Source organism: Amblyomma americanum, chromosome 6 (assembly GCF_052857255.1).
Source record: "Amblyomma americanum isolate KBUSLIRL-KWMA chromosome 6, ASM5285725v1, whole genome shotgun sequence".
In the NCBI taxonomy this organism is placed as follows: domain Eukaryota; kingdom Metazoa; phylum Arthropoda; class Arachnida; order Ixodida; family Ixodidae; genus Amblyomma; species Amblyomma americanum.
The window spans coordinates 42159558-42173040 of record NC_135502.1 but is presented as its reverse complement, the minus strand read 5'-3'; the positions used below and the strand labels follow the sequence as shown (position 1 = coordinate 42173040).

The following is a 13483-nucleotide window of genomic DNA, read 5'->3' as shown; positions in this document are numbered from 1 at the left end:
AAGGACTTAAATGGTAGCGTAATGCCTGCTGTCGCCATTTCGCAAATTATCATCTCGGAACTATGCTACTTGCGACTGCCTCTTTCTACAAGTGCAACTAACAAACTGAATCCTATGCTGTTAGCTTCCACAACAAGCACTCCTTATAACTTACACCGCGCACGCTGAAGACAACTCCACTCAATTTTTCTTAGTATTAAAAATTATTATATGTCTCTTCGTGGATGCGCTGATGCTTGTTCGGAAGCAACAGATGAATTTATCGTTGAGAAATTTTCATTAATTTTTTTTTGCGCCATACATTAAAAAACGCGACGTCTACACTGAAAAGGCCTCAGTGACCACTGTTTTAAAGTGAATGGCTCGGTAGCCTGGCCTCTCAGATCCGTAACAAAAATATTGTTTCGGTGCGCATAGTTTTCTTGCGAAATCGGCCAGCAGTGGCGACACCTGTACTTAATTTTTTTCTGCCCCTTTTCATCTTGTAAATGCTCCGTTTTCAGCATAAGTGCCGTCTTTTTTCTCTTGAATGGTGTAATTTATCGGTGCAAGCAAACTTGAATTTGTTCTCAGTAGATACTAGAGCATAGCGCGCACTGATACCACTACTGCTTACCGCGCCCCGCTACTGCGCATGGGCAGATCGCTGTGAGGGCGCCACAGAGCTCCCGCCTGCGGCGTCAGGACCAATCAGCGCGTGCTCAATGGCGGGGCACGGTAGGCGGCAAGCGGTAGCAGTACGCCCTGTGCTAAACGTATCTTTGATGCTATGGAGAGACCGCTTTACCTGCTCTTCTTTCTTTACCCTTCTTTACATCTTCAGCCCATCCCTCATACACGCGTAATTTGGTTGAGGTGTGCATTGGGAGTGAAACAATCTTCACTGCTTTTATTGTCACATAATCTTCAAACTTAAATTCTGTGTACTGTTCTTTCCAGAACCGCTCCCTTGGTTTCGGCGGCAAGGTATTGTCAATGCTGTACTACCAACTTTTCTACGGAAACTGCATATAAGTTGAGCTTCTATGTGCATGTAGTACGACTGAAAGAATACTCCACCTTCTGTGACAGTAGCAGTTACAGTAGCAGATTGAGCGTGTTTCGATTAAACGTAGCTCTCTGTACAGATCCTTAATCTCAGTCCTTCACGGCTCTTTGTCCGAGCTAAAATAGAGCATGAAAGGCGACCGAATGAATCTAAATCAATAGGATAGCCCGTCTCAGTTCTTATTGTCCCTATAGCATTTATTACTTTTGCTTCGGTCGGGTGCAGAAAAATGTGAACGGACGGAACAAGGGGCCTGACTAAAGTGGCTTAAATTTTTCTATTCCACTCATAGTTGAAAATAATGGCATGTGTTAAGACAGTCGCTATTTTTAGACACTGCCGCACCTTTGATCAGGTAACCGCTTTAGAACCCTCGACGAAAACCCAGGCTTTGATTAGCATGCAGGAACAAGCAAAGGGGAAGCGCTAGTTTTAACTTGCACGTGACGCAAAAAAATGTTGCTGAGGGCCTGTGAAAAAAAAAATAGAAAGTAGACCGTCATGGAAGAGAGCCAACATCTGCAACCTAGAAGCCCCATCTGCAAGCTTTTCAGATAGGGCTTGAGTGTGCGAGGTTTACAGCATAACTTCTTATTCCTTTTAGCTGAAGTCAGGTGGAAGTGTTCGTAGCACCTCACTAAGAGGCGCTCGAATTCGTAGGATACGATGAAAAACTGCTTATCTATTGCTCACAGTTGCTAAATGCGTGCTAGCACTGCCGCGCTAAGTGCACTCTTTGTCATTAGCAGGTGCCGCTAGAGAGCATGTGCTGCTTGCATGTGTTTGACTGTGAATTAATCCACGTATCTGTAAAAAAAATTTATGACCAATGCAGCTTCTCGTTCAGAGGACTTCAAGCCCTTAGAGGAACTGTTTTGCCCTGAGAGCACCGAGGTGAATGCATTGCTATAGGGACGGCTGGCGCGCGCAGTGCCGGACCAGAATTCCCTCGTGTGCGCCATCACGGAGGACTTCAGCTCGTACTGGCTGTCTTTCGGGTTCCCGTTCCGCTTCGCGGACACCTACCCCGACCACCTGTGCACCCACTACATCTTCTCGGCGCTCGTGTTCGACGAGTTCGACGAGGCAGACCTCGCGCTCTACCCGTACAACTTCTGTGAGTGCGCTAGCTTGGTCCGTTGGGCAGCTGCGCCTGACGCATACTTCACGGTGCATTTTTGCAGAGCTAACAATCCACACTGTTTGCCGAATCGCTGGGGCTGACTGCGGATGGCAGTATCACGTCACCGATTCTTGGCGATTGAATCGATTTTACTGTCGATAACGACAAGATTCTGCAGACAAGCACGATATGGACTCAAAACAAAACTTAGAGGTTTGTTTTTGTAGCGACAGCTACATTACGGTAGCGTTTCGAGCCCTCAGCGTGGTTAAACCTGGAGTGACGCGATAGCTACAGCCGAGTGTAACTTGGTCACGTGACGGTGGCGCGCCGCCACGCTGTCACGTGGTGCGGAGCAGCTGCCGGCGGCGCGGCGCCGTGGCAAAAAACTACATACGCTGTTTTTTGTAGCGATAGCTACATTACGGCAGCATTTCGAGCCTTCAGCGTGGCGGCGCCGGCACCCTGTTTCTGCGCCGCCACGCTGTCACGTGGTGCGGAGCAGCTGCCGGCGGCGCGGCACCGTGGCAAAAAACTACATACGCTGTTTTTTGTAGCGATAGCTACATTACGGCAGCATTTCGAACCTTCAGCGTGGCGGCGCCGGCACCCTGTTGCTGCGGCGCCACGCTGTCACGTGGTGCGGAGCAGCTGCCGGCTGCGCGGCGCCGTGGCAAAAAAACTACATACGCTGTTTTTTGTAGCGATAGCTACATTACGGCAGCATTTCGAGCCTTCAGCGTGGCGGCGCCGGCACCCTGTTGCTGCACCGCCACGCTGTCACGTGGTGCGGAGTAGCTGCCGGCGGCGCGGCGCCGTGGCTGATCACGTGGTTCGTCACGTGGTTGGTCACGTGACCAAGTTCCACTCTGCTGTAGCTATCGCGTCACCCCAGGTTTAACCAGAGCTAAACCACCGCCAATCTTTTTCTGTGCAGCTAGCACCGTCTATAAGCTGCCCAAAAAATCTACTGCGCCTACCCTGCAATGAATTTTACGTTTGCACCAACTCTCGATAACGTGATATATTGCAATATTTTTCTTGCATGAACATGGACATAAACATTTCATAAACACCAACGACAAGTTTCACGGGCTCCCAGGACAAATCAGGCGTGAATGCCATGACTGACGGTTCGTCCACTGGGTCGCCCGTCGTCCTAATACGAAGTGTGATTGATTTCACGTGCCGTGGTTCTGCTAACTGGACGTGTGACCTTATATTCGCGTTCAGGCTCGTTCATAGTGCGAATACCCTCTAGAAGCGCCTTGCATGAAATCAGGCGATATCACGCCAGAGTTTCGGTCACATAGCTGGCCATCTCCTATCTGGGATAGGCAGTCCACAGTGTTGCAAACACTATATGGACGCCTCTTACAGATATAGAGGACATATAATTGCTGGCGTTTCATGCGTCCCCATACATTGTGACCACATCACGTGATTAAAGGTATATAAAAACCCCGCCGCTGCATAAGTGTAATGAAAACCTAGTAGTTTAAAAGCAGCCCCAGAGAAAGGTTTATTTATTATAACGATGGACCTTTTTGTGCATACGTCTGCTTACTCGAGAACATATTCGTTGACAGTTCAACCGGTGTAGCTCTCAGTTCTACTCATATGACACGGCTGCTTTCCGCCTGTCTACTGCGCCATAGCTTACTTTAAGCTAGGCCTGCTGTTCATCTCTCCACCGTGTTCCCCGCGTTCATGTTATGTTCATTATGCTTCTGTTTTCAAGTTTGCTTGAAAGTTCCGCACTGCAGAGGTTTTGACCTTCCTTACTGAACTCCCGAATGGCCATTGAGCGGGTAACGCTCACAATGTAAAAAAAAAAATGAAATGTAAGTACGATGCAGCGGAGAAACACGACAGGAAACGACCGTATAACCATGATATGCTTGTTTCCTTGTGTTCCGGTTTACGCTGCTCTCTGCTTCAGTCTCCCAGCGAAGAGATGAGCTTTTTCTTTTAAACGAAAGCAACGCACCTGAGAGGATCAGATCTTGGAGGAAATGTCAAGTGCCGGACAACTCCTTCCGCACGCGTGGCGTCCTTTTGTGATCCGGGCGCAGGTTTCCGCCTCTTCCTCAATTACCTTATCGATACTCTGCAGACCGGCTCGAAAGGTTCAACCAGATGCGCAAGATCAGCAACGTGACCTTCATCGTGTCCTTCGACGCTGACGAGCTCTTCAAAAGGCTCGCGGCACGCAAGTCCCCGGAGAACATGAAACTGTTCGCGAAAAATGTACGCGTATTTCTTCGCTTCTACGACTTCGACGGCTTCGACATATACAAGGTGCACTTCACCGATGAGAACCTGGAAATGTGGACCGATGTACTGAAGGCAAGGCGCATTTGCTTCACGTTTTACCTTTAACCTTATTCAGGGTTGCTGTGTGTTCCTGTGCTTTTTTATTGCGAAAGCACTACTTGACGTGGTCGAACCCAAGCAAGAATCTGCTGGCTTGTATGAATTCGAGGGTGCGGAAATAAAATAGATATTGCCGCGACTGGGTTTCGAACCCGCGGCTGCGCGAACAGATCAGCTTCGCTGGCCACTGCACGAGAGGACTGTGCTATCGCCACTTTTTTTTCTTTATTGCCTAATTTGACATAAAAACAAAACAATTTTCACATAAAGGTTAAAACCGCGACAGCGACACGTTGGCCATCACGAAAGGTTTAAAATCTCTTCAAACGCACAAGTTCGTCTAGAGAGGTAATCCACTCAGGTGGATCGGGTAGTGCCCTGTATGCTTCTCTAAGGAGCACCACACTTTCAATGAAGTTTTCGCGCACAGGACGTGTCTTGAGATCTGCATGTCGAACTTGCATCTTCGTTTTCCACAGGCTGTGGAGGCCCAGGAGCATAATTAAATCCAAAGGAATGTCCACTGTGCTATCGCCGCAGCCGATCACGCCTTATGTTAAACTGCAACACACTCTTGCGCTGCACATTGCACACCGTAGTTTTCACCTACTTCCATCTGCGGCGTGAACAGATCAGATCAGCTTAACCTCTATCAGAGCTCAACCCGAGGCCGATATCGTCGCCAGACGTGCCGACGACCCCCCAAAGCAAAACCATGAGCCATCCAGGCTAAACACACACTTTCGTATGTTTACTCGGTTTAACTACGTTAAAACTCTAATACTTTTTAAACTTTTTTTGTCGCGCAGGGCTCTAAAGACATTTTACAACGAACGGCAACTCTTGCCGTAATCGGAAATAAAACTGACCACGAAAAGTCTGCAAATAGTCGCCAGCACTTTCGCCCACTATCATGGCTCTTATATGCGCGATCATTGCCTGCACTGGAGTTTTGCTTTTCCGCCAAGATAGGGGCCTATTCCTTCATCGTGAACATTTACTGTCATCGGTTTTAAGGGAAGTGGCATTGTGACAGAACATGATTAAATTGTATGTACCACGTATACAGTGAAATTTGTCCAAGGGAGTGAGAGAGTTATTGTAGCCAATGATATTCATTAAGGCACTGTAGCATGTGGTGACGTTAACTATATTGTTTTCGGGGTTTTTTTCACTCCAAGGAAGGGCAAAGATTAGCTTATCCCGGACGCAAGATCAGGGAAAGAAGTTCGTGAAAGTAGCCCGGGCATTTGGAAGTGGGGCAGCAACCGCGTACGAAATTGCTTTAAAAAAAAAAGAAAAATTTGCCCAATCTCGTTTTGAACCCGCATTATTGCCAAACATCCAGAGAGTATTTTCACTTATTCACGCAGTTACTAGTTGCGCGCAAAGACAACGGTTTAATACTTTTTCCGAAGTCGTAATTACCTCCACGGACCTCGCTTCTCAGGTGTACGTACCTGTTGAATTCGCTGAAGATCTGCTTTCTTCTGCTTCGCAACTTTGTATTTTTTTGCGGTATTCGCGAAAGACGACCCACAAGCGTTGCGTAACTAGTTCTCTGCGCGTTAACGACTAGTCGTAATTGGCTTAACGGTAACTAGAAGAGCTCCTTTATTAAGTTCTTGTCACAGCCTGCTCACTAGACAAGCCGTATAAATGCAACGTACCCAGTCACAGTTCTCTGTGCCTTGCAGCAGAAATATGTTCTTATATTTTCTATATATGCATTATGGGCTCATTTTCGCGGTAGTACTCAGCCAAGCACTAAATTGTCAGTACTTCGCGGCCTGCCACTGAAAATTTATCTCCGTGCTGAGCGCTTTTAATTATGTCAGTTCCTTTAAATGTATCTTGAGTAATAATAATAATAATGTTTTTTGGGGGGAAACGAAATGGCGCAGTATCTGTCTCATATATCGTTGGACACCTGAACCGCGCCGTAAGGGAGGGATAAAGGAGGGAGTGAAAGAAGAAAGGAAGAGATAGGTGCCGTAGTGGAGGGCTCCGGAATAATTTCGACCACCTGGGGATCTTTAACGTGCAGTGACATCGCACAGCACACGGGCGCCTTACCGTTTTTCCTCCATAAAAACGCAGCCGCCGCGGTCGGGTTCGAACCCGGGAACTCCGGATCAGTAGTCGAGCGCCCTAACCACTGAGCCACCGCGGCGGGTACCTTGAGTAGCCTGAAGGTAGAAAATACATGAACAGACAAAATTTCAAAGACGTCGGTGATGTTCATAGAACAAGAAGTTTGTCCTGTGAGCACTAAAAACTAATCAGATGCAGAAGAAAAGGAAATGTTCAGTGTACATCAACACGTCAATGAGAATCAGCAAATCCTGCCTGCTGCTGTCTAGCTGTGGCCTACGCAACTTTTTCGTAAGGCCTCGCGGTTGTTTCCAGCATTGTTTCTCAATTTCAAGTTTTTCAGTGAACATTATTGCTGAGTTGTACAGTTGCACACCAAGGTCTCTATTCTTTTCGCCAAACAAGCTTTTGGAATGTGAAAGTTAATCGTGAAACTGTTTCGCTACAGGTCCTGAACAAAGAGCTGCTGCCTAGTGGCGAGTACCTTCTGTCCATTGGCTTCACGTACGATGCTGACATTCCTGCTGACGACCTGGTTCAGCCGCTCAGGTAAGCTGCGCGCAAAACAATGCAATCAAAGTGATTCGGCGGCGTCCATCCTTCACATAATTTCTATGATCGGAAGTGACGTCATCGAACCGGAAGTGGCAGCTATGCGTTGCGATGTATTTTTATTGCTTCCGTTGGCCACATCTAGGCACACTCTGGGAAACATCTAACCACCAGCTAGAGGACCCGAATATAAGCTTGGTTATGTACAGGCAGATGTGCAGGAGTCTGGAAACACAAGCATGAACGAATGAAACAGAACTCGATGTAAAGGCATAAGCAGCGTTTAATGCTCTTGCATTGCCAACACATAATGTAATTAGGTGTCCCTGTGAATGCTTTTCTTCGACCTCTGGCGTCTCCGCTTAGTTCGTCTTAGTTCTTACAACTTCAGTAGGATTACCACAAGTGTACACTGTATTTATGTGGCCTATCTGTGTGTGCGTACCACATGCTATCATTTTCTATGGCTTCGATATGCTTATCCAAAACCTTCGCTCACCGAAGTATGCGCGCCTAACAGTTCCCTCTAGCAATAAAAAAAAGGATAAACAGACAGAATAAATCAAGCTTTGTCGCTCGATTCCATTCAGAGATGTGTTACGGTGCGTTTTGAAGCAAGGGAAGGCTCTGTAACGCTATTGGTCTCACCATTGCCTGTTTAAATGCACGGAGTAATGAGCTCGGTAGGAAGGCATGCCTATCGGAAGTCTGACTGGCGTCTGTTCACCCCACAGATACGTGTCCTTCTCGAACCTCGTCACACACGTTGCACCCATAGATATCTGGAACTCGACAGTCGTCCAGCCACCCAATCATTTTACTAAATTGGTGAGTCACCGCGTGAACCCAAATGTTCTCGCGCCTATAGTAGGATACAACTGACAAAAAAATAGCAGCTGGCAACAAAAGGTCAGAGCCTGCAGGATTTTGTATTACTCCGCTAAACAATTCCACCAGTTATGAGGATCAACATTTCAACTGCTTCATTTTGTTAAGCCAGAGGCATCAAAATTATTGCACTTTTAGTATAGTCTCGTGGTTAGCTATTTCTTCAGCTGGCAGGAAAAGCTTTAGCAACGGTCTACTTCTTCTTCGCGGAGGAGCAGTATGTGGTGGTCACGAATGCTAACGAAGCTTCAATGCAGACTTAAAGGGACACTGAAATGATTATGATGGTCATATTTTAGTGCAACAAATTTATAGAGGTGGTCGTTGTGAGTATTCGAGTGAAATTTAAAAGCCTTGCGTGGACCCTATATAACTTACAAATAATTTTTTTGAAATTGATGCTCGCAGTAGCTCGCATCACTGCGAGCACTTAACCACCCCCCCACACACACACACACACCCATACCTCGATGACGTCAGTGGGTAATCAGGGTGAGCCTTCTCACTGCTCATACCGGGGTGGGCTGGGCTGGATAGGTCTAGAGGGGGCACGGAAGGTGCCGTCCCGACCTGTTTTCTTAATTTTTTTTAACTGGCGCGTCGGCGTGTATGAGTTGAGGGGGAGAAGGAGGAGCATCAATTCTCACCGTCGATGCCGTTTGGGTTAATGAATATGGCTTTAAAATTTTTGCGGTGTGGTGACGAGTCATGGAATACCGATCGCTCTGCGCTTTATCCCATCTCAGAAAATACCTTTTCGTGGTCCCTTTAAGTCGCATCCCACTATAGAAAATGCCTTTACGAAATGACGAGAAGCACGGAGGAAAACTAGAGCACGCACTTTTGTTGTCGAAATTAAGTAGCCACTGGGTGCCGTGCGCCCGGAATTTCCGAACAGTTGACCTAGTGTTTGTCAACGTGTTTCAATTGGGTGCTAATGTTGATCTGTACGTGAAGCAGCCAGCGAGATTAAGCTGCTAGAGTATTATATTTTGCTCATGGTTTATCTGGTGAGAAGTTTTAGGACGGCATAGAAGTGCCACTCTAATTACTAAGAAAGGAACGAAAAAACTATACCTTAGCTGCCATAGTACCAATGCGCTATGATTACGGTTTCGCTTTAACGTTGTATGTAATTATCTTTTCATCCAATGAGCTCGTTAAGGAAACCCAAAAGCCTTCAGTTTGCTGTTCGAAGGTAATTCAGCCTCGGAGAGTATTGCATTCGCGTGCTTGCACGTCAGTGAAAGGTCTCGATTTCTCAACCAACCTAATCCAAAGTGATTCGTACCCAAGCTAGCCTCCCCGATTTTTTTAGCATGCCTGTAAGCACTGCTCAGTCTATGTTTGCTTAAATTCGCACGTGTCGCATCGACTTGATCCGAAAGCTTTCTGAATCTGATCCCCCGGGTTTGATTCATGTAAACGAAGCTTATAACCAGTGTCTGGTGGCGTCGCTTATTATGACGAAGGCTAGGTTAGAAAGTGCACTGCACTTTGCTTCGAACAACCGCCGGACACACAAAGTCGCCTTATATACGAATTGTCGCCTCGTGCGCAGAAACAAGCTGTGGAAAGAGTGCAGGCCGTGCGCAAGCTGCAGCCGAACCTGGTGATGTGCTACACGCTGACCATGTGCATCACCCACTACGTCGTCCTTGAAGGCACGCCCTTCGACCCAGTGCGCGGAGAGTTCTTCAATTTCCACGAAATGGTGAGGAATGGTTTGTGGCAGCCTTTTTAAATTGGTCCTGAGTATCGATTTAAGCTTAAAGAAAGAAAGCCTGTTGGCCCAGTCTAGCACGGAGCAGGTTTTGTGAACTAGCGAACGCTCGAGGGATACTTCTTGTGTAGACGTGATAAATTGCACCGAAGGGCGAAACGCAGTTAGAATACGGAACGAGCCCAACTAATAAATTATTCGCTTGGAGGCGGTCCTTATCACACATATAAGTCAGAGGTTGGCGCATGCGCCAAATGTACACGAAACAACATACTAACAGTGCCCTGTTAGCACTCCCTACCTGACATAAAGGTTATATGAGATAAATATCCGGCTATCAGACATACAACTTGTATCAGACAGATATCGGCGCATGTGCCAAAGATAGAGAAAAGGGTACACTAAAAGTGCCCCGTTAGCACTCCCCACTTGAGATACAGGTTACATGAGATAAATATCATTGGAAAGAGCAGCAGCACTGAGAGAAATTATGGAAGCATCTTTGACAACGAAGAATGTCCGCGAATGCATCATTGAAACGTCAGCGGCGTTGCAGCGAAGTGAAACGGCCTTGTTAAATTCTGTGCAGGACTGTATGGGGCGCTTTTTGTATGCTTTTATTGTACTTTTTGCGGCTGTACCTTTGGCGCAGCCGCCACCAAATATGTGACAGCGGTCGGCGCATGTTTCACTTGCACATTTGGTGGCGCTGCCTATGAATAATCGGCTGTTATTTGCGCTTGTCCTGTTTTCTTACTGCATCTTGTCCTGCTTGTAAATTTTTAGTTTATTCTATATTTCAGGCCTTCAGGAGCCAAGACTTATCAAATTCTACTTAAGCCATTGGTGAATGAACGTTTGGCTGGTTAAACCACAAATTATGTTTAGAAGCTATGTTCAAAGTTATAAAAAGCGAGAGTTCGCCGGACGTCAGATATGAAGTTCATGGCGTTCGCATAACCAAACGCTTCTGGTTTTGGTCAGTAGCACAGGTAGCAAAAACGCATCGAAAGTATGCTCTGAGCCAGAAATATTCAGTCGTGCTGAAAGCACAATGGGGTCTGTATGAGACACGCCGAAGCAATGGGTTTCGGAACAATTTCTACCACCTGGGATTTGTTAATGTGCGCGTAAATCTTAGTTTACGGATGTTCTTGCATTTCGACGGAGGCGAAATGCAGCAGCGGTGGCCGGAATGCTATCTGCGATCTCGTGCTCATCAACCGAACGCCTTAGCGACTAACTCACTTTTGTGTATGTGTGTGGGTGGGTGCGCGCGCGTGTGTGTGTTTTGTATATTTTGGCTGTTTGACAAAAATAACGAAATGTTTACATATTGGTGGCTTAATTTTGTAGCACTACTGAGGAAACACCGCGGTCGTAATGGCTTTTGCAAATTATATCTACGCATCGGTGCTATACACTTTCTTACAGAAATGTCTTTTCAATATCAGGCAATGTCTCGTCAACATTAACCTCGTCTATTCAAGGCATATGCCGTTTTTTTGTTACTTTTGTTACCGTTGTTGTTGTGGTGGCAAGTTGTCACAGAGCGGATATAAAAACATCCGGACGTTTCAGTTTATACCGTGACTAACGACAGGTCAGTGGGTTTCTACTTAATTCCGTTTTGTAACACGCGTGAGCGCCATTTGTATTAGTCGGCTATACCCGCCCACAGGCCACTGATTCTGTCAGAAAACAAATAAAAAACAGTAGTATCCTACGCCCACCTAATATCACAGATATTAGCTGTCACGCTGCCTAGCCAACCGTTAGGGCCCCTTAAGTTTACGTCACGCGAGCGACAGCTATGATGTATATTTAATTGCTGTCCCCGCGGAGCCCCCGTTATGATCGAGGCATTGCGCTATATCGATAACCATGTAGCGTTATTTCTTGTCGCGCTAGTCGTTCATCCATCACCGGTCGGATTCACGCCATGAGCTCCGTACGTCGGTAGCTGCATGCTTCGGACCTCTGGAAGCCACTGTGGGTTCTGGCGATATTTTGCGTCTCACCTTTTCTCATCCTTTTTTTAGATGCCAAACCTCGTCTAGTTGCACTGGTGACCTCTATACACATATAAGGCCCGTTCAAGCTAAGCACCCGTCCGGTTGAGCTGTGTCTTCTGTCAGCGCGAGAAAGAACCAATAAATGTGCAGATCGATGGCATGCCCGAGTGTGACAGGATTATGAATGAAGCTCTGTCAGCAAGCAAGTCATGTTAGGACAAATGGGCGTACGGCCAACTGTTCGCGTGGGTTTCACTGGAACGGTGCTGACATGTATATTTTTGAGGCATCAGACACAACATTCGAACTCGCAGCAGACGGCCCACGCTGCCAGCGGCGTGTTTACAACCTGGTAACCTGTAAAGTGGCTGTCACATGGATTGATGGTCTCACCTGTAAACCATTTTTCTATGTGAGGCAATGAGTAGAGTAAGTTCGAGGTGAGGCGGCGCTCTTCTGCTTTGGCCTGCCGTGAACGGCCGCCCGTACTGGAGGTTGGCCACTGTAAAGCAGTAAGCTTTCTTTCCTTAGATGCCAGTCTTGCTTCCAGTTTTTCACTGCCATCTGCACGCGAGAATGGTCAGGTTAAGAAACCGCTTGTTTGGTTGTTCGTCTGTAAAAGTAGCATGAAATTTTGTGCGCATTCGACACCGCCTTTGGCGTAGCTATGCGAGAAAAAAAATTGAAACGAACAGCATCGCATTGGAGTTTTCGCCCTCTAGTATTTGGTTTCGGTATGAGAACGGAGCTTAGCATGCGAATATATGCTAGCATTGTGGACACTAATAGTAGAACATCGCTCACGTTATTTTGCTGTACGAGAGAGTCCTTCAAAAATGTGGTAGGGACTATTAACAAGCGGTGAAACGGCTCTACTAAGGTCCTTGCAAATGCAGACAGTCTCTTTTTTTCTCGTTACAAATTAAACATTCGCTAAAAATTAGCAAGTGGATGCTGGAATGGGCTAGTTGAAGTGGTATTATAGATATAATGCAGCGCGAACAGACGAGACCGTTCTCTTTGCCTCCCTTTATTTTGCCCTCTCCTGTTCGCGCTGAATTCTAAGAATGAAAAAATTAGCAACATGGCCAAGCGTCAGGCATCCGGCGCTAATCATTGCCACGCAGTTGGATTATTAATGCCCTTGGCAAAAAGAAACAGTTATATGTAGTGCTATAGGAATAAGAGTAAAGAATTACAGGTTTGAAGTCAGCGGGCTGTTTGAATGGGAGATATTTCGTAGCGAAATATTTCAGTAAAAAAAAAAAACGGGATTATTGTTCCCAATGCGGCTCTAATTTGGTAGACACATGGAGAGTTTGCCGAAGTGTAGTTTAGAGCTGCCTTTTTATAGAATATCGTTGCTGCAGTGTTCACAGCAAAATTTTACCGTGTGTACCATCATCGCCATGTATCATTCCCCGCCAGCCAGAGCCCTCGGTGATAATCCGAACTGCCGAGTAGGGGTGTTGGCGTTGGATTGTCTGCATGCTGTCATTATCAGTTTTAGATCAAACAGGAGTTATACTTCCCTGGCTCATAACGTTACTGATGTGGTGTTATTGTATGGTGCCCCAAATTAAAGCAGCTTGAACTTGTCGTCGAGAAGTAACCGTACAAAAGCGCCGAAATCAACCTCCCGTTTTATTTATTTATTTTTCGTT

At 46.6% G+C, this 13483-nt stretch overlaps 1 protein-coding gene across 1 annotated transcript in view; it reads left to right on the top strand.

Annotated features, from left to right (window-relative positions):
- Positions 1-13483, top strand: part of LOC144095229 (uncharacterized) — a 34502-nt gene that overhangs the window by 13526 nt on the left and 7493 nt on the right. The window contains exons 11-15 of the mRNA XM_077629014.1: positions 1980-2169; positions 4247-4520; positions 7090-7190; positions 7928-8021; positions 9643-9795. Of these exons, the coding sequence (XP_077485140.1) occupies positions 1980-2169; positions 4247-4520; positions 7090-7190; positions 7928-8021; positions 9643-9795 (812 nt within the window). The remainder of the gene's footprint in view (positions 1-1979; positions 2170-4246; positions 4521-7089; positions 7191-7927; positions 8022-9642; positions 9796-13483) is intronic.